The 25,364-nt window shown below is 39.2% G+C and overlaps 1 protein-coding gene across 1 annotated transcript in view; it reads left to right on the forward strand.

Annotated features, from left to right (window-relative positions):
- Positions 1–25,364, forward strand: part of INPP5B (inositol polyphosphate-5-phosphatase B) — a 73,004-nt gene that overhangs the window by 38,092 nt on the left and 9,548 nt on the right. Inside the window, 11 exon segments of the mRNA XM_044668045.1 lie at positions 3,489–3,585; positions 4,185–4,355; positions 11,259–11,360; positions 11,873–11,987; positions 14,810–14,926; positions 16,828–17,015; positions 18,640–18,751; positions 20,430–20,539; positions 23,092–23,227; positions 23,680–23,790; positions 25,012–25,174. Of these exon segments, the coding sequence (XP_044523980.1) occupies positions 3,489–3,585; positions 4,185–4,355; positions 11,259–11,360; positions 11,873–11,987; positions 14,810–14,926; positions 16,828–17,015; positions 18,640–18,751; positions 20,430–20,539; positions 23,092–23,227; positions 23,680–23,790; positions 25,012–25,174 (1,422 nt within the window).

The following is a 25,364-nucleotide window of genomic DNA, read 5'->3' on the forward strand; positions in this document are numbered from 1 at the left end:
TTTCACTCTGCATCAATTCCTGGAGGTCTTTCCAGTTCACATGGAATTCCTCCAGTTTATTATTCCTTTGAGCACAATAGTATTCCATCACCAACAGATACCACAATTTGTTCAGCCATTCCCCAATCAAAGGGCATCCCCTCATTTTCCAATTTTTTGCCACCTCAAAGAACACGGCCATAAACATTTTTGTACAAGTCTTTTTCCCTTTGATCTCTGTGTGATACAAACCCAGCAGTGATATGGCTGGGTTAAAGGGCAGACAGTCTTTTAGCGCTCTTTGGGCATAATTCCAAATTGCCATCCAGAACGGTTGGATCAATCAAGGCAGAAAAGTTGTAAAGGCTAGGCAATGGGAGTTGAGTGACTTGCCCAGTGTCACACGGCTAGGAAGTATCTGAGGCCAAAATTGAACCCAGAACCTCACATCTTCAAGCCTGCCTCTCAATCCACTGAACCAATTAGCTGTCTGTTCTCTGTCCCCCCAGGTAGAAGACTTCTGTTCATGTCCTTAATATTCTACTAACTTCCTATTTTCATTAGGATGATATAATTATAGGTTTAGAGCTGAAAAGACCTTAAAGATTCTCTAATCCAATCTCCTTATTTTTATGCTGTGGAAACTGAAGCCCATAGAGGTTTAAGTGACTTGCCTAAGGCCACACAGTTCATAAAGGGCAGGTCCAAGTCTTAGAATTCTAAGTCCATCACTCCTTCCACTCTATCATGCTATCTTTGGTGATGATAGCTCATTTCCCCCTTTTGGGACTTAGTAAATAAATAGCAAATAGCTTTTAGTAAATTAGACATGGAAGGGAACTTCAAGATTAGCAATATACGATTCTATCTGTGCCATGATTTTGGGGAGCCAAATTCCATTTGAGAATGGAGGAAGAGGATCTCGTAGGAAGGACTTTGAAAGCATCCACTGCCATGTTTGCCTTCCCTGCCTTTTTTGTGTCTTCCAGGGCAATAGCAAGGTTTCTTGTTGATTCATAGGTCACATAAGGCATTTTCATTGGAATTTAACGATTTGTTTCAGATGAAGGGATTTTATGCTATAAACAAGGCTGAAAATATATTTTTAGTCATTCTCTTCAGATCAGAATTCTTCTTCGATGCCTCATTCCTCCAGAGATACTACTATAATTTGAGAAACAGAGCAAAGCGAGTTTGTGACCTCTTCATGTTCTCTATTGGCAAGGGATTAACTTTTCTGGAAGTAAGGATGCTATTCATAGAAAAAATTTATTCTTCTCATTTTAATTGGGCAGTATAAATTTTCTGTAAAGATTTCTTTGTATATTATGGCTTTTGGGATTCTTAAGACTTTTTGGTGTTCTAAAGGCACCAACTAGGGTGGGTACACCCTTTGACTGCTCTTCTAGTTTCATTTCCCTGACTTGTGTAAAATGAGGAGGTTAGATCAGAAAGCAGGGTTCAAGATGTGGCCAGTGAGAAAATCTGTTTTGCTTGACTCTGCACATTTGTTACAAGGTTTTTGTTTTTATTTTTTCTGTTGAAGGGAAGTGGGAATATGAGCGTGGCAATGCATAGGGTTTCACCCAAATGAGAAGAAAACAAAAAGTCCAGAAAGAATCACAGACAAACGGGGACATTTTTGAAAATGGCATGTTGAGTTTGTTATGTTCTATACTCAAAAAGAAAAGCATGCATTACATTATAGGAGATTCTCCATTTTATGCACAACTCTTTGCTTTTGCTCTATATCATATATAGAAATGCTCATTTAATTTGATATGATTCAGAATTTTAAGATTTGGGTAGAGGAGAGGGAGAAGAAAAAATATCTAAGGTCCTCCTCCTAATATTTAGAGATTTCAAAGGCAGAGTCTGGGGCCTTAGACTTTCGTTGGGGTGAGAAGATAATCATCTCTCATAGTTGTATAGCATTGTATAGTTTTCTACACATAAATTGCTACATTTGACCCTATTAACAATCCTGTCAATTAAGTGAAGCAGATATTGCCTCCATTTTACAAATGGGAAAATCAGTCTTAGGAAAGTTGTGGTGTCAGTTTCTAGTCCATGGTCACACAGTAAATGACTGAGGCAGGATTAGAATACATGGTTTTTTTTTTGTTGTTGTTGTTTTTTAACTACAGATCCTTTCCACTCTATGTCACTGTCTCTACTTCTACTAATAGAGAATGAGGGAGTAAAACTAGCAGCTGGAATTACTTAAAATAAATCTTTGTACTTCCGAGAAACCTTCTTGTGGGTTTCATTTTGCCTATAGTAGTGTTTCCTTGATCTCCCCACAGTAATCCAGACTTAACAGAGTCTTAATCATCCTTCAAGATCCATCTTTATTTTATTTTATTTTTTAACCCTCACTTTTTGTCTTAAAATCAGTACTGTATATTGGTTGCAAGGCAGTAGAGTGGTAAGGGCTAGGCAATGGGGGTTAAGTGACTTGCCCAGGGTCACACAGCTAGGAAGTAACTGAGGTCAGATTTGAACCCTGGATTGCCCATCTCTTCGCCTGGCTCTCAATCCACTGAGCCACCCAACTGCCCTTTAAGATCCATCTTTAATATAATCTCTTCTTTGATATTTTCTTCCTAACTCAACCAATCAACAAACATTTATTAAGCACCTACTATATTCTAGGCACTGCTAAGAACTAAGCATACAAAAAAGAGGTAATTGATAGTCCTAGCCTTCAAGGGGCTTCTAGTCTAATAGGGGAGACAATATGCAGACAACTATTAATCTCTTCTGAATCATTATAGTATTTTATTTTATTTTTTAAACCCTTACCTTCCATCTTGGAGTCAATACTGTGTATTGGCTCCAAGGCAGAAGAGTGGTAAGGGCTAGGCAATGGGGGTCAAGTGACTTGCCCAGGGTCACACAGCTGAGAAGTGTCTGAGGCCAGATTTGAACCTAGGACCTCCCGTCTCTGGACCTGGCTCTCAATCCACTGAGCCACCCAGCTGCCCCCTCTTTATAGTACTTTTAAAAAGCCATCCTTATTTGTCTTTTTGGCTTTATAAATTGTGTGCTATTCTCTTTCTCCTTTTCTCCTCTCCTTGCCTTCCCTCCCCCAATAAACTTCTTGAGAACAAAGGCTAAGAATTATATCTTGTTTTCATATCTTAAGTGTCTAGCATCATACCTTGGTACATGACAGACTTTGTTCATATTTGTCAAGCTGAATGAAATTTCTTCTATAGGCTGTGAACATCTCCCATGTAATGGCAGAATCCCGTGTATTATTATTATAGTTAAGAGATCCAGTGATCTCTATATGAGTAGATAGAGCATCTTTTTTTTCCTCTTAAAACCCTTGCCCTCTGCCTTAAATCTATACCAAGTATCAGTTCCAAGACAGTAAGGGCGAGGGCAATTGGGGTTAAGTGACTTAATCAGAATCACACAGCTAGTGAGAGTCTGAGGCCAGATTTGAACTCACGAAGTTGAGTCTTGCTCTTAACACATTCCTCCCTCTCCTGCCATTTTAGGTGTTCCAGCTTCTGAAGAACTGAAGCCAAATGGGAAAGGAGTACCGGGGGAGCAAAGCTCTTGGGTTTTTGAAAAACCTGAAGCTTCATCTACCAGGTAGGACTTCTTTTGCTTGGACTTTGTAGATCTCAGAGTGGGGACATTTAATGTAAAATGGAAGAAATAAAGCAAGACAAGAGGCGGGATATTAAAAAACCTCAGGGGAGCTGGATCCATCATCTGACCTTGGTCTCAAGCTCTTTTTCCCTCTTCCCAACCAAAGCCTACATTATTCTTGTGCTTTCCAAGCTAGTAGGAGAAAAGCACAGTCTGGGGAAAGGCAGTCAGAGCCCTCGAAGCCCTAGAGAGTCGATGATGGGTACTTGGAGAGATGCCCAGAGCTTATCATGCTGGGAAAAGGAGACATTTTCCCTCCTCTTACTTGTTTGCCGGGTTGAATTTGACAAAACCCTCTGGAGAGGCTCCTTGTGACTTTGTGGGGTTTATGGTAAGGAAGTAGGCTGCCCTCTGCCACCTCCTGACCACAAAGAGAATTACTTGCCCTGCCAAAGCAGCCAGACTTACCCTGCAAAGAGCTCTTTCTTTTCCCCCCTGTGGTTCCCATCCCTAAGAAGAGAAGCCATTAACTTTATATTTATGTGTTTCTTCTGGGGGCAAGACTCAAAATGCCAACATCTGCCTTATTGTTGCTCCAGGCCAAATAAATCCAAACCTGAAATTACCAGTGACATGGTACGGTCTTCCACGGTGACTGTTTCAGACAAAGCTCATATCTTATCGATGCAGAAGTTTGGACTTCGAGACACGCTTGTAAAATCTCGGCTAGTACAGAAGGAAGAGACTTACACTTACATTCAGAACTTCAGGTAATGCACAAAGAAGCTGACTTAGCATTCTGAAATTTAAGCCCTTCCCCTTGGGTCCTGGTCCCAGAGATCGGTCACTCTGCAGAATCTCTTGCTTTTGGACTAGTTCCCTTGACGGAACCAGCCTTTTCCTTTTTATCTCCTCTCACTTTTTCTCTTCCTTGACTTATGAACCATCTTGGTCACTTTGGGTCCTTGAAGAAAGAATGCTGAATGAAAGTTATGTTTGTCTACATTTGAGATTTTGAAAGTCTTTAGATAATGTATTGGATCGGTTAAAGATAGATGATATGGAATATGGAAGGAGACTCTGAATTTAGGCATGAGAGGAGTAAGACTATGCCTGGATCTTCAATTTATCAGCTATGTGATGTTGGACATGACTTATTCTGGTCTTAATTTCTTTGTCAGTAAAAATGAGGATATTGGACAAAAATGACTCCTAAGGCCCTTCCAACTTAAATTTCCTCATCTCTATGAACTCAAGCTAGGATAATGGTACAGAATTTCCCACCAATTCCTCTTAATTCCAGAGCTTTCCCTTATTTATTTATTCATCCATTTATTTATTTATTCATCCATTTATTTATTTATTCATCCAGTTATTTATTTGTTTATTTGTTCATGCATCCACTTATTCATTTATTTATTTGTCCATCCATTCATTCACTCATTTATTCATTTATTCATTCATTCCGCTCATTTATTTATTTGTTTGTTTGTTTATTTATTTGTTTATTTATCTATTTATTTATTTGCTTGCTTATTTGTTCGCTTATTTATTTGTTCATCCATTCATTCATCCACTTATTTATTTAGTTAGTTTTTGATCTGTTTGTTTGCTCATTTATTTTTTTATTTTTAAACCCTTACCTTCTGTCTTAGAATCAATACTTGGTATTGATTCCAAGGCAGAAAAGCAGTAAGGGCTAGGCAATGGGGATTAAGTGACTTGCTCAAGGTCACATAGCTAGGAAGTGTCTGAGATCAGATTTGAACCCAGGACCATCATTCTCTAGGTCTGGCTCTCAATCCAGTGAGCCACCCAGCTGCCCCTGCTTTCCCTCTTTTAATGGTTTCCTATATATCCTGGATATAGCTTGCTTTCTAGATATTTGTTTACATGTTGTCTCATTAGATTGTAAGCTCCTTTAGGATAGTGACTATCTTTTGTCTCTTTTTGTATCCTCAGTGCTTAGCACAGTGCCTGATACATAGAAGGTGATTTGTAAATGCCATTAATTTTTTTAAATTTTAATTAATTTAGACTATTTTCCCATGGTTACATGATTCATATTCTTTTCCTCCCCTCCCCCATCCCCCCTTCCAGAGCCAACGAGCAATTCTATTGGGTTTATATGTATCATTGTTCAAAACCATTTCCATATTATTAATATTTGTGATAGAATGATCATTTAAAGTCAAAATCCCATTATTGGGGATGTATACACTAAACAATAACTCTAGTCCAACTATCAATAATATGGAATTAGGTCTTAATCAGTGATACATGTAAAACCCAGTGGAATTGTATGTTGGCTAAGGGGGGTTAGGGGGACTTGGGTAAAGGGAAAGAACATGAAACATGTAACCATGGGAAAATATTCAAATTAAAAAAAAAAGACAATCATATTATTGTTGGGGAAAAAAAGTCAAAATCCCCAATCATATCCCCATCGAACCATGCGATCATCGATTGATATTTTAAAATATTTTGCATTATAACTATAGAATTGTATTGCCATTCATTCAACATGTGTTTTATTAAGCATCATTTGTATTCAGTGCACTGTTGTAAGTATTGTGGAATCATAAATTTTGGGGACCCTAAAAATTGTCTACTCATTTTGCTTCATTTCATAGATGATGAACACGAAGTCCAGAATAGCTAAGTAGTTTATGGCAAGCCATATAGGTCATAAGTAGCATAGTCTGAACTTGAATTCTATTGCCTATTTTGCTATATAAACTCTATTAATATAAATAAGTCTAGGCCCTTGCCCTCAGAGTTTATAATCTAGTTCAAGTGATTAGAATCTACATCAATAAATGTGGTATAAATAGGAAAATGATTAGTATGTAAGTAAAGTACAGAATGCCAAGAGATCACACAAGAGAGTAAACCTTTCTAGCTGAGGGAATTTAGAGAAGACTTCACAAAGAAGTCATTATTTGATTTCTTAAAAGATTTTTAAAATTTTAAACTTAAATCTTAACAGATTATAAACGAAAAAGTAATAAGGTCATATAACCTAAACTATTTACATATTTTAAAATGTGTAAATTTAAATAAAATGATAGCTATTTTACTTTTTATTATTTCCTTCCGAGTTCCCATTTGTATATTAAAAAAAATTTTAATGACAAAGTTTTTAAGTTTTATTGATGTCTTTGGATATATTTCCCCTGTTTTCCAATGTATGTCTCTCCCCAGACCCTTATAACAAAGAATAAAAAAAGAAAAGAAAAACAGTTCAGCAAAACTAACCCACATCAAAAAAAGTCTGATAGTATATGCAATATTCCATACCCATAAGTCATCCACTTCTATAAGAAAGAGAGATACCTTCTCATATCAGCCAACAAGTAGCTTTTAAGTAATTATTATTGCCAGATCTTATGGAAGCAATGAGAACTCAAAGAAAGGCAAAAAATAGTCCCTTGAACCCTCCATTCTAATAAGGAAGAAAATATGTAAGTAACTCAGTACCTATAAGGTATATAGAAAGTAGATGGAAGGCAGTCTGAGAGAGGAAGGCAGCACTTCCTTGGAGGGTTCTGGGAAAATTACCTCCTGCTAGTGGAATTAGACATGTATCTTGGAGGAAGCCAGAGAAACAAAGAGATAGGAGTGAAGGGGCAGAACATTCTAGGAATAAGGGGCAGCTATTAAAAAGGCAGATAGGTGAAACAGTGGATAGAGCACTGGGCCTGGTGTCAGGAAGACCTGAATTCAAATCCAGCTTCAAATACTTCCTAGCTATGTGACCCTGGTCAAGTCACTTAACCCTATTTGCCATAGTTGTTATAGTCAAATGAGTTGGAGAAGGAAATTATAAACCACTCCAGTATCTTTCCCAAGATAATCTCAAATGGGGTCATGAAGAGTTAGACATATAACTGAAGAACAAAACATTAAAAAGGGCACAGAGTCAAGAAATGAAGTGTTATGTTCAAGAAAAAACAAGAAGACTGGTATTGTTGGATCATAAATATGTTTACGAGAGTAATATGTAAGAAGACTGGAAAGATAGAAAGGAGCCATATTGTGAAGTGCTTTAAAAGCCAAACGGAAGCAATTATTTTTTATACTGGAGGGAATCACTGGAACCTTTTGAATAAAGACATAACATAGATCTGCATTTTAGGGAAATTCACTTTGGCATCTCCATGCAGGATGGATTGGAGGGGGAGAGATTTAAAGTGGAGAAACCTTTTAGAAGATGATAGAAATAGTTCAGCAATAAGGTGATAAGGTCCTGGGCAATGGGTGTGGCTGTGTGAATAGAAAAAAGGAAATACATACAAGAGATGTGAAAGTAAAAATGACAAGATTTGACAATAGATCAGATATGTGGAATGAGTGAGAAGGGTGAAGAGTTGAGGATGACACATAGATTAAGGACTTGGTTAACCAGGAAAATGATGATACCCTGGACGGTGAATGGGGAAGTTCAAGAAAAGAGAAGTTTCAGAGTAATAGTAATGAATTCTTTTATGGACGTGTTGAGTTTGAGATGTCTTAATGACATCCTATTGGAAGTTATTTTACACAGCTATCCATATTTATAATGGGTTTTGTTTTTCTTGTCTTAGTGAATGGGAAAGAGGAAGGAGAGAAAGATAATTTAGAACTCAAAATAAAATTGAATTAAAAAAGCAACAAAATATGTAGTTGGTTTCTACAAATCTTGATGTATAATTCCTAATGGGCCTCCAGAAAAGGTATCACCTATTTTGTCTGGCCAACAGTATAATAGAGTTTATTTTTCTCAATGGCCCCATCAACACTGAATTTTAATGGCTTCGATTATTTTTGCCAATTCAGTGAGTCTATGTTTATTTCAAAGGTGTTTTAGTTTACATTTTTCTCATTGTTAGTAAGTTTGGACAAATTTTCAAGTGATTATAGTTTTTATTTTCTGTTGAAAATTTTCTGCATCTTTTGACAACTTGCTTATTCATTGGGAATAGATATTACTCTTATAAATTTCAATCATTCCTTATATATTTCATGCCAGACTTGAAATAGCATTATTTATGGCAAAAAACATTTTGCTAATGTTTCCTTTTCATTCTTGTTATGTTGGGAGTTTTTTTTCATGGAAAAATCTTCCTTTTTTTCTGTAATCACATCCATCTATTTTTACAGTTCTTTTTTAAAAGAATCATATTAAAACTTTTTTATTATCAAGATTTGTTTCCTCCCTTCTACCTATCCAGCAGTAAAACTAGTATAAAATAAAATAAAACCCTTGGAAGATATTAGTCAAGCAAAAGAAATTCTTACATTAGCCATGTCCAAAAAATATGTTTCATATTGGTCCTTGCCCTCTGTCATGAGGTAGGAAACATTTTCCCTCTATCCATAGATCTGAAAGGTATTTTCTTCCTTACTCCTCTGATTTGTCTTATGATGTGACTTTTTATGTTTAGATCATGTAGGCATTTGGAATTTACCTTGGTATATGGTATGAGATGATAATCTAAACCTATTTTTTGCCACACTACTGTCCAGTTTTCCCACCAGCTTTTATTAAATAGTGATGCCTTCCTCTACTAGTTGGAATCTTTGGGTTTAGCAAACACTAGGCTAGTAGTTTCATTTGCTTAATCCCTTTTTAAACCAGTATCAAATTAAAAAAATTTTTCAAACCCTTACATTCTGTCTTTGAACCAATATGAAGTATTGGTTCTAAGACAAAAGGTCAAGGGCTAGGCAGTGTGGATTAAGTGACTTGTCCAGAGTCACACAGCTGGGAATTGTCTGAGGTCATATTTGAACCCAGGACCTCCTGATTCTGGGCTTGGATATCAAATTGTATTTTTTTTTTAAACCCTTAACTTCTGTGCATTGTCTCATAGGTGGAAGAGTGGTAAGGGTGGGCAATGGGGGTCAAGTGACTTGCCCAGGGTCACACAGCTGGGAAGTGTCTGAGGCTGGATTTGAACTTAGGACCTCCTGTCTCTAGGCCTGACTCTCACTCCACTGAGCTACCCAGCTTCCCCCTATCAAATTGTTTTTGATGATTATTGTTTTATAGTATTGTTTGAAATCTGGTACCAGCAGGCCCCTTCCCTTTCCATTTTTTGGTAATATTTCCCTTTAGATTTTTGGCTGTTCCTCCAGATGAATTTGATTAATATTTTTTTTCTTAGTTTGATAAAAGTAATCCTTTGGCACTTTGATTAGGATGATGATGAATAATGTAAGGCAGTGATGCCATTTTTAACATATTGGCTAAACCCATCCAATTTATATTTCTCCTATAATTTATTCCATTTGGTAATTTTAAATTTTTCTCTACAATTGAGAGAATCTTCATTTTATTATACTTTTAAAGTGGTATTTAATGCTTATTTCACAGATCTAATAGGAATAACTACCTATAATAGAAAGCATTTATTTTTTTTATTGATTTCATTATTTTCCCCTATGCCAGTAAACCTAGAAATTTTTATCTGACAAAAATTATTGAATTCATTGAATTCCTTTCTTCAATATTTTATAATTTTGGCTTTTCGTGCCCAAAGTAATCTCATCCACATTTGGTTGTATTCCTGAATTCTCTAATCTGTTTCATTCTTTCAGGAAGTGTCATGCAAGCTGGACTTTGAAGGCTGGGTTATGAGATAGAAATGAGAGGGAGAAGAGGGGCATTCTAGGTATATAGAGCAGCCATAGTCCAGAGTCAGAAACACAAATGCATTGAATGTATCCTGGGGATGGAGAGTAGCCTTAGTGAGGAGGTAGCCACATCAATAAGTCTGGAAGTCTAGGGGAGAGAGAGGCGACCTGTGCATTCCAGCCCAAGGGCTTTGTTAGATTTTATTCTGTAGATAAGAGGAACCACTGAAGTTGTTTTGAGCTGCAAGCATAATATCAATTCTGGGAATGTAAATTATGATAATTTTTGAAGATCAAATATGAAATCCTCAATTTAGTTTTTAGAACGCTTCACAGCCTGGCCCTATCCTATTCAATCTCTCTTCAACATGGATGCACTTTAGGCATTTAAAGTTTTTTCCAACTCTGAGTGCTGTCTTCTTCAGGCTAAGCATCCCTACTACCTTCAGTGACTTTTTTTTTTTAAACCCTCACCTTCTGTCTTGGAGTCAATACTGTATATTGGTTCCAAGGCAGAAGAGTGGTAAGGGCTAGGCATTGGGGGTTAAGTGACTTGCCCAGGGTCACATAGCTAGGACGTGTGAATCCAGATTTGAACCCAGGACCTCCTATCTCTAGGTCTGGCTCTCAAATCCACTGAGCCACCCCAGCTGCCCCCCGCCTTCAGTGACTCTTATATGATATGGCTTCCAGTTTCCTTCGATGATACTGTAGGGCATGTAGGGTTAAGTATCAAATCAGGGATGATGGATCCAAAGTAAATTATAGGGGGAAAGTCAGGAAGATTTAGTTAGGAATCTCATTTCTTGATGTTAAAGATAATGACAGGCAACTGCTGTGATCAACCTTGAACTTTCCCTTCCTTCGGTGTCATGGTAAGCAAGAGAATGCTCTTCAGGATGGACCATAATCTGACCGCTCTTGTGACACTTCTTGTATTTTTAACCCTTTGCTTCAGAGAGTGGAGCTATTGAATGGGCAGTAAGGTAATGCCTTCTTTGTTAGCCTTATACTCTTTTAAACTTCAGTTTTTCAAATCAATTCGCTTTTGTCAGGTTCTTTGTGGGAACATACAATGTGAATGGCCAGTCCCCCAGAGAATGCCTCCGGCCTTGGCTAAGCCTGGATGTTGAGCCTCCAGATGTATATTGTATAGGGTAAGTTTTTTTTTTTTAATTCCAGAAACTCCTCTGAATCTTTACTTTTGGCTGCATATGTGAACTAAGACTTTGGAGCTAATAGAAGGAATTTTAAAGTGACTGTATCATTAAGAGTTTCTTTTCTGTTTGTTCTATTTGTTGTACATTTCTGACATTACTAAGATTGAACTATGCTTGTTATTTTAATATTAATACTTAATATTTCCTTTAACCAACTGTCAAAATCATTGCTCTCGGAGAGTTTTGTTTATTAGTTGTCTAATACTTTGCATGCCGACAACTAATTCTTTCCTGGAGAAGACAAAGAAAGCCACAACAACTGACCTAATAAAATCTTTATTAGGCATCAGGCGAGGTGCTGTGGGAGGGATGAGAAGAAAGAGGTGACATATTCTGAATCTTTCCGTCTGGATGGGGAGATGAAGCTCATAGATCTGAAACGTTTATAGAGCATGCCTTTTGTTTTATCCTTTTCTGTAGTCAGAATTATTTAATTTAACTTTGGACAGGTTCCAAGAACTCGATCTGAGTAAAGAAGCCTTTTTCTTCAATGATACTCCAAAGGAGGAAGAGTGGTTTAAAGCTGTAACTGAAGGTCTTCATCCAGATGCTAAATATGCAAAAGTAAGATGAGGTCTGGGCCAAAGAGTTTTGGCTCCTAAGCTTTATGTTAGCAATCTAGGGAATGATAAGCCATCTTTCCTACGTTTTATGTGACCTTTAATTTAACTGATTAACTGCCCTATTCGTTTTTGTTCCTGGTTCAGAAGTGGGGGTGCAATGTTTTACCATTAGAGGGAAAAGACTTAGGGTTTTCGGTCCAAGGTGGGCCAATATCACTAGGGAGCAGGAGCTCGTTTGGATTTTATAGAATTCTCAATGACATGGGAAGAAAGATTGATATCAGCAAGTCAAAGAAGAGGTTTTCAGCTGTTGTTTTTAGGGAAATAATGTATTATCATCATTTCCATTGTTTAGAAATTATTCTTCTTTCCAAAGACCTAGAAGTCTTTGGACTTGTCTTTGACTAGACAGCTTTACCTTGGGGGGAGGCAATTCCTCATGCCCTTAGATTTTATCTCCTATGCAGGTGATTTCATAGGTTTGCACGCTTCTTCCACAAATACATATTGCAAACCCTCCACGGTCCGGCCATAAGCATTTGTTTGGTATTTACTCAGGGCTTCAAGGAGCTCACATCCTAATGGGGGAGACAGCATGCCAACATCTATGACCAGACAAGACATATACAGAATAGAGGGAAGGTAATCTTATAAGGAAAGCCTTAGAAGTAGGAAAGGAAAAGGGAGGAGGAGGGACCAAAAAAGGCATCTTAAGGGAGATAAGGTTGGAGCTGATTCTTAAAGGCAGCCAGAGAAACTTAAGAGACTGGGGTGAGAAGGAAGAATAATTGTAGCATGGGAGTCAGCCATGGAGAAGGCACAGAGTCAAGAGAGGGAATAGCAAGAAGGAAGATACTGGATTGCCAAGAATGTGAAAGGTACTGAGGTATGGAGAGACTAGAAATCTAGGAAGGAGTTAGGTTGTAAAGCCAGAGAAAGGCATTTCTTTTTTTTTTGTTTTTATTTTTTTTTTAAACCCTTAACTTCTGTATATTGACTTATAGGTGGAAGATTGGTAAGGGTAGGCAATGGGGGTCAAGTGACTTGCCCAGGGTCACACAGCTGGGAAGTGTCTGAGGCCGGATTTGAACCCAGGACCTCCTGTCTCTAGGCCTGGCTCTCAATCCACTGAGCCACCCAGCTGCCCCCCAGAGAAAGGCATTTCTGTTTGATTCTGGAGATAATAGGGAACCACTAGAATTTATTGAGTAGGGAGGCATTATAGTTAAACCAGCATTTTTAGGAAGATCACTTTGGCACTGAGTGCAGGATGACTGTAATGAAGAGAGATTTGAGGCAGGGAGACCAGTTAGAAAGCTGTTGCAATAGAACTTGCACTAAATTGGAGTGGAAAGAAGGGTTCATATACAAAAGATATTGTGAAGGCAGAAATGATTAGTTTTGCCAATATCTTGAATATGTGGAGTGAGTATAAAAGAAGAATCCACTTGTTTGCTTGGATGATTGGGAGGACCATAGTGCTTTCAGTAGTAAGAGTTGGGAAACAGGGAGGCATAGGGGAAAAGATAATGAACTTTCATTTGCATGTGTTGAATTTGAGATGCCTATGAGATATTCAAGATGTCAAAAAGTTAAGTTGGTGACACTAGACTGGAGCTCAGGAGAAAGATTGGGGCTGGATTTATAGATCTGAGAATCATCTGCTTATATATGATATTTGAACCCATGGAAACTGATGAGATCACCAAGTGTGATGGTAGAGAAAAAGAAGAGAATGAGGCCCAGGATAGAGCCTTGGGGATGCCAAGAATCTTCCTTTCATTTCTCTGTTTTCTTAACTCCCTGATATGGTTTCTGACTTTGTTATTTCTCTCTCCAGTATCTCTCTCCAGAGTTACCAGTGACCTCTTAATTGCCAAATCTAATAACATTTTCTTAATCTTAAACCTTCTTGACCTCTCTGCAGCCTTTGACATCAATGATCATCTTCTCCTTGATACTCTCTCTTCTCTCTAGGCTTTTATGACAATACTCTCTCCTGGTTCTCTTCTGACCTTTTGGACTGTTTCTTCTCAGTCTTTGCTGGATCTTCATCCTGGTCATGCTCAATAACCATGGTTGTCCTCTTTGGCTCTGGGCTGGGTCCCTTTCTTCTCCCAATATGCTTTTTTCATTTGGCAAGCTCATCAAATCCCATGACTTCAGTTACTGTGTTACTCTAATTTTTCAGTGGAATATGAACCAAGTTCTTCAACTGAGGGTGGGGGATTGTGGTGTTCTGGGGGACTTGAGGAAAAATGAAAAGGTTTGGAATATCCATGGCAGTGAGAGGGAGAGCATTTAATATATACATTTAAGGGGCTCCCATAGCCAAGAGTTGTCCTCTGGAAGCTAACCTTGTTGTGCCAACCTTCTCCAATGCCATTGGTCCTTGGATACAGACCAGTCAGGCACTGGTCCCATATGTGGCTAAAGCCTTTCCAACTGGGTGGCTGTGCCAGAACTTTTGTTCATTTGTGATGGTATTAAGAGTTCATTGTTAGGGGCAGCTAGGTGACTCAGTGGATTGACAGCCAGGCTTGGAGACAGGAAGTCCTAGGTTCAAATCTGGCCTCAGACACTTCCTGGCTATGTGACCCTGGGCAAGTCACTTAACCCTCATTGCTTAGTCCTTACCTCTCTTCTGCCTTGGAACCAATCCATAGTATTGATTCTAAGATCAAAGGTAAGGGTTTAAAAAATTAACTAATTAAAAGCAACAAAAGATTCCAGTGTCACTACCATGCCATCATGAGGCCTAGGGGAGAACCACTATAGCAGAGATTCTAACATAAACTTCACAGTTGTCACTGTATGTTTCAGGTAAAGCTTGTGCGACTTGTTGGAATAATGCTGCTGCTTTATGTCAAGCAAGAGCATGCCGTGCACATCTCAGAAGTGGAAGCTGAAACAGTGGGGACAGGAATCATGGGCAGGATGGTGAGTGATTCTATGGTACAGATTGTCATGGATCTGACCCTTGCTTTGGCACTGAGTCAGTGGGTTCTTAAGTTAATCCCAAGCTAAAGTGTTTTCCTAACGTGGCTCACAATGCTGTGTATGTCTTTTTCAGTGTTTTTTGTTTGTTTGTTTTTTCAGTTGTGCCCAACTCTCTGTCTCCCTATTTGGGTTTTTCTTGGAAAAGACATTGGAGTTGGTTTGCCATTTCCTTCTCCAACTCATTTTACAAATAAGGAAACTGAGGCAAATAGGGTTAAGTGACTTGCTCAGGATCACACAGTTAGCAGTATCAGAGGCCAGATTTGAACTCACAGAGATGAATCTTCTTGACTCCAGGCTCAGTCCTCTTTCTACTTTATCACTTAGCCTTCTGATACACATTCCAACGCATCCACAACAGAGTAATGGAGTAGAGACATTTGTTGTTCAGTCATCTCAGTCGTGTCCTACTCTCATGACCCCATTTAGGGTTTTCTTGGCAAAGATACTAGAGTTATTTGCCATTTCTTTCTCCAGCTCATTTTATAGACAAGGAAACTGAGGCCAACAGGGTCAAGTGACTTGCCCAGAGTCTCATACAGCTAGTAAGTGTCTGAGTCCAGATTTGAACTCAGGTCTTCCTTACTCCAGACCCAAAACTTCATCCATCGTGCTACCTAGCCGCCCTAGTAGCACAGTGTAGACTTACCTTATACCCAACATTCCCAACTGTATAGCTTAGAACAGCATGATTTTTTTTGTCTGGCACATCATTCTGCTAATTCATGTTGAGTTTGCAGTCCGCTTAAAGCTCTTAGATTTTTTAAATTAAAGGTAGGGCTTTTTAATTATCCCCGTTGAGACCTATTTGGAGTCAACCAATTAACAAACATTTATCAAGCATCTGATATTTCCAGGTGCTGTGCTGTACCCTGAGGATAGAAAGCGAAAAGCAAAATAGCCTTTGCCCTCAAGGAGTTTCCATTCTCATAGGGGAGACAACACTTATGTGTTACATATATAGAAAACACACAGAAGTTAACTTGGATGGGAGGACATTAGTGGCTTAGGGAACTAGGAAAGCCTCCTGTAGAAGGTAGCACTTGTGCTGAGACTTATAGAAAATCAGGAACTCTAAAACGTGGAGGTAGGGAAGGAGAGCATCCTAGGCAGCTCTTCTGTGGTGCAAGGATTTAAAAATTATTTGTGTCATGGACCCCTCTGCCAGTCTGGTGAAGCCTTTGAACTTATTTTCAGTCACGTTTTGAAATGCATAAAATAAAATATGTAGGATTACAAAGTACAATATAATATAATCAAATAATAAATAAAGATAATCAAATGTCCAGTTCACAGATCCCAGGTTAAGAATCCCTGGTCTAGCGGAAAGGCAGTATTAGAGATTGGAGTCATAGTCCTCATTCTCACTGCTTGGATGACTATGTGAACTTGGTCAAGTCTAGATATCTTCCTCTGTAAAATGTGACTAAAATACTTGCGCTATCTTTAATGGGGGCAGCTAGGTAACCCAATGGAAAGAGTACCCTTCTTGAAGTCAGGAAGACTCATCTTATTGAATTTAAATCTGGTCTCAGATACTAGCTGGATGATCCTGGGAAAGTCAATTAACCCTGTTTGCCTTAGTTTCCTCATCTGTAAAATGGCAAGCCACTCTCGCATCTTTGCCAAGATAACCCTAAATGAAGTCACAGGGAGTTGGACACAACTGAAACAACTATACAACAATAACCCTTAATAGAATTATTTTGATGATTACATTAGATAATATCTATGGAAACTCTTTGAGAAGTATAAAACACTATTCAAAAGTGCAGTATTTCTAATATTAATATAATCTATTGTGATTTAGGTAGTATTTTTTTTTTTTGTCTCTTTTATAGGGTAATAAAGGAGGAGTGGCAATCCGGTTCCGGTTTCATAATACAAGCATCTGTATAGTGAATTCCCACCTGGCAGCCCACACTGAGGAGTATGAACGGAGGAACCAGGACTACAAAGACATCTGTTCCCGAATGCAGTTCTGCCAGGTTGACCCAAATCTTCCACCCCTCACCATCAGCAAGCATGAGTGAGTGGCTAATTTTGCCCCGTCTACTGCACCACAATTGTCCATTCTCACTCTGGGGCTCTTGAAATAGGTGGGAATGGCATAATCAGCTTACACACATCATGTATGAAGTCTCTGTTGCAAACTGTCAGTCCTGGATTTATTTCCCCTCACTATTCTAGCAAACTTTGGGCATCTCGAACTCTTCCTTATTCGGTGTGTCTCTAGGAAATACAAATTTCTATCAATACTGGCCCTCTAAAGCAAAACATCATCGAGAGAGTGCATCAGATACCCTGAAGCAAATCCTAAGGTTATTCCCAAACCCAGTTTTAAAGGCATCTGTTGTTTTGAATTATCCGTGTCATTCTTTCCCTCCCATCCCCTATTAGAACATTCTCTTCTTCTCTGTTTATCTTGGTGGTCAGCTTCAGCTGCTCAGATCCTTTGGGCTTAAGAATGTCCCTATGATTCTTCTCCTTTCCCTCCAGCCCAGTTTCTTTCTTTTCTGTTGTTTTTTTTTTTTTTTTAACGTAGTCTGTTTCTTTTTAAAACACTTTTTATTACATGACAGCTCCCATTAGACTGGTAGACTTTTGGCTGATGTGGGAAGCCTATGCTACTCCTTTGTTGGAAGGAGGTAGGCTGGTGGGACGTTGGCGATGTCCACTAGGGGGCGTGCTGAACCTCGGATCTGCTCCTGCTTGCTCCATGCTTGTGTGTGTGTTTCAATTGGAACTTGGGGGGTTTGGGAAACTGACAGCCTGGCTTTCATTCTCTAGGGAACCTGGCCAGGAGAGTGTCTTACCAGCCAGCCGTGTTCTTCCTTCCTGTCGAAAAGGCAGAGTCCCAGTTTTGAAGATGCAGCTTGAGTGTTAGTTTGGCTGATTTTACCTTGTGGATGCTTTAATCTAATTTGTGTGTGTGTGTGTGTGTGTGTGTGTGTGTTCTGCCGTGCTAAATTGCCTAGTGATGTGGTAGTAGTTGGCTTCTCATAGAGCAGTCTTGCTGTTTACAGGGTGTGTGGTATCATCTGGAGTTTTCTGATTCCTTCATACCCAAATGATGTTTGTCATCAAACACTAACATTCTTCCCAGAGGAGTGCAATCATTGCCAAATGAGCAATGCTTGTGTTTTCTGGGAGCCGAGCCCTGAGAAACCAAGGTTTTCAGAGTCTTTGATGAACTAGAATATGTGGGGCTGAGGGGGTGCTGCTATTTGGAATCCCCTGGAGAGCTGCACAAGCCTTTATTTAAAGGGACTTTTTAAGTTTTCTCCTGGGAATGAGATGCATGATCTTATTCTTCAGGCTTGTCATGTTGAGTCCAAGCAAGGCAAGAAGTGGGCAAATAACTCAAATAATACTCAAGCAAGTTAAATAAGACTCAAAACACTCAAATAATCGTGTGGGGAATGGGGAGACAGGTAGGGAGGAAGCTGTTTCATTCTGAACTCAGAATTGGAATAGTTGAGCAAGATGTGAAGACACACATGGCAAAGACGTTTTATGGCTAGCTGAATTGCTTTCCCAGCCAGCTTCCCTGAGTCTCACTCCTCTCAGGGTCTTCTGAGGAGAGTGCCCTAGTTGGGACGGTTTATAGTCCTGCCTAAAAACCCTGTCACCCTTGTGCTCTGTCCTCACAGTGTGATCCTTTGGCTGGGGGACCTCAACTACAGGATAGAAGAGTTGGATGTGGAAAAAGTGAAAAAACTCATCGAGGAGAAGGCATTTCAAACCCTGTACACACACGATCAGGTACAGAGAGCCATCGGTAGCCTGGGCAGGCAGCCCACTTCCTTCCTGCCAGAATATGGGCAGTGATGCACTCGGACTCTCAGGTCATCTGAGGAGAAATTCTGGGTCTCTGAAGCCAGGACTCTCAAATCTACTGCTTGGGAAAATTTCCCCACTGAATTGATTTCTCTATTGTCTCTATTCTTCATGTTCAGCTGACACTTCTCCTTTCAGTTCTCCCCCAAATTCTTGGTGTCTCTGTTGCTTCTTCTCTCATTGCTTCATTGGGGACTGAGACTTTCTTAGGAGGGAAGGTGCTTGTTCATTGAATTCACATTGATTTCTCAACTGTTTAGCAAGCTGATTCTGCACTTCCTCCTTCCTCTACTATGTAGTATCTTTCTCTAGTGCGATTTTTTGAGAATGGTTATTGCTGAGAAAACTTATTTCATTTCCTACCTAATCCTCTCCTGTAATTTGTCAGTTTACATCCCCATTTACCTTAAAAATTCTTTCCCAGAGCATCAGTCCTTTGTGTATTTTTTGCCTCTCTGAGGTTCATGCATATGAATGTTTTTAACAAATAGGCCTATGTGGTCACCAAGTTCTTATATTTTTGCTTTTGTCACCAAGTTTTTATTTTTTTAATGATCTTTTTCTTCCCTCTTAATCTCAGTGACCTTAGTGTCCCCTTTTATTCTCAGAACTTTACTATTCTCATCAGTTCAAATCTTTCTATTCATTCCTATTTTCCAAAATGAAGAAAGAGACTTAGAACAAAGCAACCAACTCTCGTGTTTTAACCATTAGGTGGTCATCCTCAACATAGGCCCATTTTGCTTCTAACTCTCTTCACTAATAAATTCTCTTGTTTTTTTCCAATCCTTCTTTCTAACATGAAGGCCTTCTTTTCTTTTGCTACCCATATCTTAGTTTCTTAATATCCTCGTTTGTTACATCAAAGGCTCAGTTTCATGTTGTCTCCTCTTTTTTCACTGGCTTGTTCTAGTGGCCTTTTCCAAGGCAACAGCATACATTTTGGGCCTTGTGCTACTCATTTCAGATGACCTATAAGATCCTAGTTACAGTGGTTCAAGAAACACCTTGGCTCATTGTTACCTCCTAGTTTTGTTTCTTCCTCAATACATTTTGGGAAATGAAAATTTAGTTGCCCTACCAGGTTATGTTATCTGGGCCAACTGCAAGGGTAAGTTTTTTCTATAGCATTGTCAATAGTTTCAGGTATGAAATTCCAGGGAATAATTCAAGAATGCCTTCTGTATTCACCTTTTGCTAGAAATGGGATCTGAAAATAGTTGACAGGGACCTGGCTCTCCTGGCTGCTAATGGCCAAATTATGCTGAATAAAGGCCATGAGGAAGGGATGAGCAGTTTAGTTGTTCATGAGATATTCAGTCAATCTCTCCTAGACCCAGTTATTTTCTTTTTTGTGGAAGACCTTTAAAAAGATGGAGTGACAAAATTAGGGCTGTTATCTGGGGACTTCATACTCCGTTGGGAGTCTGTTTGGTTTTCTTTACTATATTGATCAAAGAATAGCTAACAAATTCCTGTCCTCAGAGGTTGGAGTTGACCACAAATTATATGGTTCTCTGGTTCCCTCCATTGACTACCCTTTCTTCTTTAAGAGGAAATTTCATATTCTAATACTAGGGGTTGCTTTTCTTTCTTCCAACAGCTAAAAATTCAGGTGGCTGCAAAAGCTGTCTTCCAAGGCTTCACAGAGGGGGAACTATCTTTCCAGCCTACCTACAAGTATGACACGGGCTCTGATGAATGGGACACCAGGTAGGTTGCAGGTGATGATTGAACAAGTGTGAAATCCTGGAGATCTTGGAAGCACACGGACCCTAGCCATCATCTTCTTTTTTAAAACCCTGACTCTCTGTCTTAGTAACAACTCTTAAGACAGAAGGGCAAAGGCTAGCCAAATAGGGTTAAGTCACTTGCCCAGGGTCACAGGACTAAGAAGTGCCCTAGGCCAGTTTTGAACCTAGTTTCTCCTGATTCCAGGCTTGGTCCTCTATCTGCTGAGCCCACCGACTGGCCTCCAACCCTAATCTTCTTTATCCTCTCACTGAGCTCCAGTCATGCTACTTGACTCAGAGATTGCTTTCTTTCCCTTGGTTCTGTCTTGTGAAAGCATACTGAGGCCCCCTTTAGGCCACATGCATAAATACTACATATTACAAAATACTATTAAGATAATACTACAAAGTCCTTGGGCTCATCTGGATAAAAAACTCATTATTAGACTTTATAATTCTGAAGCAATGCCTTGGGCTGAGTCCTTTCCCCCCTTTACCAGAGGCCTAACCACTTTCTTTGAAGATTGGACAAATAGTTCAAGGAGGAACAAACATTTATTTTTTCTTCTGATAGAATTAAGGCAGTGACAGGGCAAGGGCTAGAGACTCTTGAATTGTCCACTGAAGAGCTATGTTCTTTTCCCCTACACCTTGACCAGATGAATGTAATGATTAGCCTAAAAAAGGGAAGAAGTCTTTGTTTATTTCAATTAATGGGAGCATAGTTATCATTTAGTGTCTTCATCCCCAATAATATCCCCATCAGCCCATATGTTCAAGTAGTTGTTTTTCCTCTGTGTTTCTCCTCTCACAGTTCTTCCTTTGAACGTGGCTAGTTTTCTTTCTTATAAGTCCCTCAACTTTGCTCTGGATTCTTGCATTACTGCTAATAGAGAAGTCCGTTATGTTCGATTGTGCCACAGTGTATCAGCCTCTGTGTATAATGTTCTCCTGGATCTGCACCTTTCACTGTACATCAGTTCCTGGAGGTCATTCCAGTTCACATGGAATTCCTCCAGTTCTTTATTCCTTTGAGCACAATAGTATTCCATCACCAACATATACCACAATTTGTTCAGCCATTCAACGTGAACATTTCTTAACTTCACCTTTGACCACCTAGAAGGGGGAATCCTTCAAAGGAATGGTGAATGAAGGATTTAGCAAAATGATTCTTTGGTGGTATACAGAAAATGAAGCTATTATCGTTCCGTTTCATGAAACAAAATGTTAACCAAACGTTCACTTGTGTTCTTTAAACATGTCTAGTCTTGTGAAATTTTGCACATTGTGTAGGAATGCTATAAATTGTAACTCCAGAATGGCTTTGGGGAAAAGAGATTTTCTAATCCAGAGAAAAGCTCATCCCACTTTTGCTCCTGTCTCTAAGCAGAAATATTCAGAATTAGTTTAATCTAACAAAAATAATTTCCAGCAGGCCTGTGACTAAATTGCAGAGTACAGAATTTTCTTCTACAGTTCTTAGCTTTTTTGCAGTACTTTGTTTTTTGAGCTCTAGGAGTTATTAATATTGAATTTGCCTTTCATTTATTTTGGCATTTCTCAAGGGCAGTGTAGACTTTTAAATTACAATTCAATATCTCCAAAGTATAATATTTATAAAGTTTTATTAATAATAAACTGACATTAAAAAAACAGAGTGAAAAGGTACTAAACTAACTTCAGCCACGCTCATGAAGAAGAGAGGAGCTACAGAACTTATAAAACAATAATGTGACCATGCAAACGTAGAGAGATTAAAGGGAATTTTGGGAAATACTAAGGGACTTATGGGGGATGAAGTCCAAGGTTCAAAATTTCCATTTTTACAGCAGTGATTCTCAAAAAATGGTCTGAGGATTCCTGGAGGAGGGGTTCCTGAGGCCTTTTGGGGGAGTCCATGAGGACTATTTTTAAAATATAAATTATGTATATTATTTATTTTTCACATATCACAAAAATATATTATATAAAAATGTAATTAAATTAAAATATAAAAATCTATTTTTAAAATACTAAGATATTTTATGAATAAATAGTATTCACACAAACAAAATAGGAGGAGGTGGTCCTCAATAATTTTTCTTTGTTGTTTTTTTTTTAAACCCTTACTTTCTGTCTTAGAATCAATACTGGATATGGGTTCTAAGGCAGAAGAATGGTAATGGCTAGGCAATGGAGGTTAAGTGACTTGCCCAGGGTCACATTGCTGGGAAGTATCTGAGGCAGGAGCAGCTGGGTAGCTCAGTGGATTGAGAGTCAGGCCCAGAGACGGGAGGTCCCAGGTTCAAATCTGGCCTCAGACACTTCCCAGCTGTGTGACCCTGGGCAAGTCACTTGACCCCCCATTGCCCACCCTTACCACTTTTCCACCGAGGAGCCAATACACAGAAGTTAAGGGTTTAAAAAAAAAAAAAAAGAAAAATAATGGGATCTACTCCAGTGTTCTACTCAGGCACAGACTAGATCATGGGGTAAGCGCTCAGGGCTTTGTCTCTGTGACACACTTCACTGGAATTCTTGTGATTGCAGTGAAAAGTGCCGAGCCCCTGCCTGGTGCGACCGGGTCCTGTGGAAGGGGAAAAACATCACTCAGCTGAGTTACCAGAACCACATGGCTCTAAAGACCAGCGACCACAAGCCAGTGAGCGCCGTGTTTGACATTGGGGTGAGTGAAAAGTTGTGTTTCGCCCAGGCGGTTTCTGCTTTTCAGGTTTTAATTCATTTCTAGCCATGTTGCTTCTATCTCTTTAAATCAAAGCCCTCGGGAAGTATCTGCTCCCAGCCCGTCAGGAGCCCAAGTCACATGGTGCCAGATGCCCATCATCCTTTTGTGTTGGTCCTACCTCTTGGCAGAGCCGCCAGCCAAGCCTTTGCTGTTATCTTGGCTCTTGCCAAGAGGGGAACCGTTGATAACCACATGCGTTGCCTCAAGGCCTGCTGATATACTGCACTTTGGAATCTTTGCTAATGAATGGACAATACTCGGGTCTTCAACTTTTGGAGTGAATTCTCATCTTGTATGATACATAAATCTGGCCTGCTCTGAGCCCCCCCTTTCCTGAAACAGGAGAAGCCGATTCCTGGCAGAATATTGAAACTCTCGCATTTTTCTTCCAGATAAAAGTAGTCAATGAAGAGCTCTACCGGAAGACCCTGGAAGAGATTGTCCGATCCCTGGATAAGATGGAGAATGCCAATATCCCATCAGTGACCCTATCCAAAAGAGAGGTAGGAGGGACATGGTCATAATTCTGGCATCAAACTCATCTGACAATTCAATTTTGACATCCGTTGCTTTTTAGGGCAAAGATTTAAAAAAAATTATTTTAAAAAATATTTTTCCATGTTTCCATGATTCATTTTCTTTCCCTCCCACCTCGTAGAGTTGACAAGCAATTCCACTGGGTTGCACAAATGTTATCACTTGATACCTATTTCCATATTATTCATTTTTGCTATAGAGCGATCTTTTAAAGTAGGGCAGAGATTTCTAGGACATCTTAGTGCTATCACTTCAGTCCATCACTCTCTGGCAGAATCTTGAGAAATAGTTGGCACCATTGTTTGCCTTGTGAAGTGGGGCTGTTGCCTGTGGGTTGGCAGGGCTGAGTACAAGTTCACAGGTTTTAGAATATGATCTACATTTAATCTATAGACATTGGTCTGGATAATCCCAATTTTGATCGCCTAGAATGCAGTCTGTGAAAGCTCATTTTTAGCAATCTTGCCTTTCTAAGAATACTTTGCTTTGGCTAATATTACAATGCACCCACATTTCTTTATCATGTAACTGATGAAAAAAATCATATAACTGATAGAACCAAGAAGGGAAAGAAAAGAACATAGTGGGAAGAGATGGGGAAAAGCCTTGTTGGAACAGTTTGTCATAGATAATCTACTAAATGAGTCGTCTAAATTGATCAAAGAGCAGCTAAAGAGGCTCATGTGATACTCTGACATTCTGTTGGCTTTTCCAATCAGAATTCAATAGAGTGTGTTTTTTAGGCTATTGTGGTGGAGGTATTTTAGGTGAGTTGGGCTATCTCTCCCTCTGCCATCTTGACTCCCTTTTCTACAGTCATTTTATATGGCGATGGCCTGGTTAACATGACATTTTCGCTTCTTGTTAGAATTTTCTTTCTGTAGGCATGAAATCTGATGTTTGCTGGGTCCAGAAAAATTAAATTTTAACTAGCCCACTGATTTATTTATACCAACACTTTGATTCCATTAGCATACATCAATGTTCTCCTCCTCTGAGTTAAACTCAGAAATCCAGGGGCTGTTGCTATTAGTTAGTGATTAATAGAGAGTAGGTATTGGGCCACAGAAGGCGGTCCTTTGGTTTTTTTTCCCCAAGAATTTGCAAGTATTATGGCTTTGGGTGTGACTTGGCAGGGGAACCCCAAAGAAAATGCTGGTGCTCACTGACCCCTCATCTTCTTTTAGTTCTGCTTCCAGGATGTGAAATACATGCAGTTGCAGGTAGAATCTTTCATGATTATTAATGGACAAGTGCCCTGCCAGTTTGAATTTATCAACAAGCCTGGCGAAAATTCTTACTGCAAGGAGTGGCTGAATGCCACCCCCAGCAAGGGCTTCCTTCTGCCTGGTGAGTTCCTCTTTCTTATCGGGCTGCACAAATGAAAAACAAACCAACAAATTCTGTTTCCCAGGACAATAAGGAAGGTAGTATTAGAGGTTTGACATCACAGTCTTATAGACTTATAAGACTATAGACTTAGGAAGCTCTTCTTGGGGATTTTCTCATTTGATCCTCAGAATAACCACTTGAATCAGGC

This window comes from Gracilinanus agilis, chromosome 3, assembly GCF_016433145.1.
Source record: "Gracilinanus agilis isolate LMUSP501 chromosome 3, AgileGrace, whole genome shotgun sequence".
Lineage (NCBI taxonomy): Eukaryota > Metazoa > Chordata > Mammalia > Didelphimorphia > Didelphidae > Gracilinanus > Gracilinanus agilis.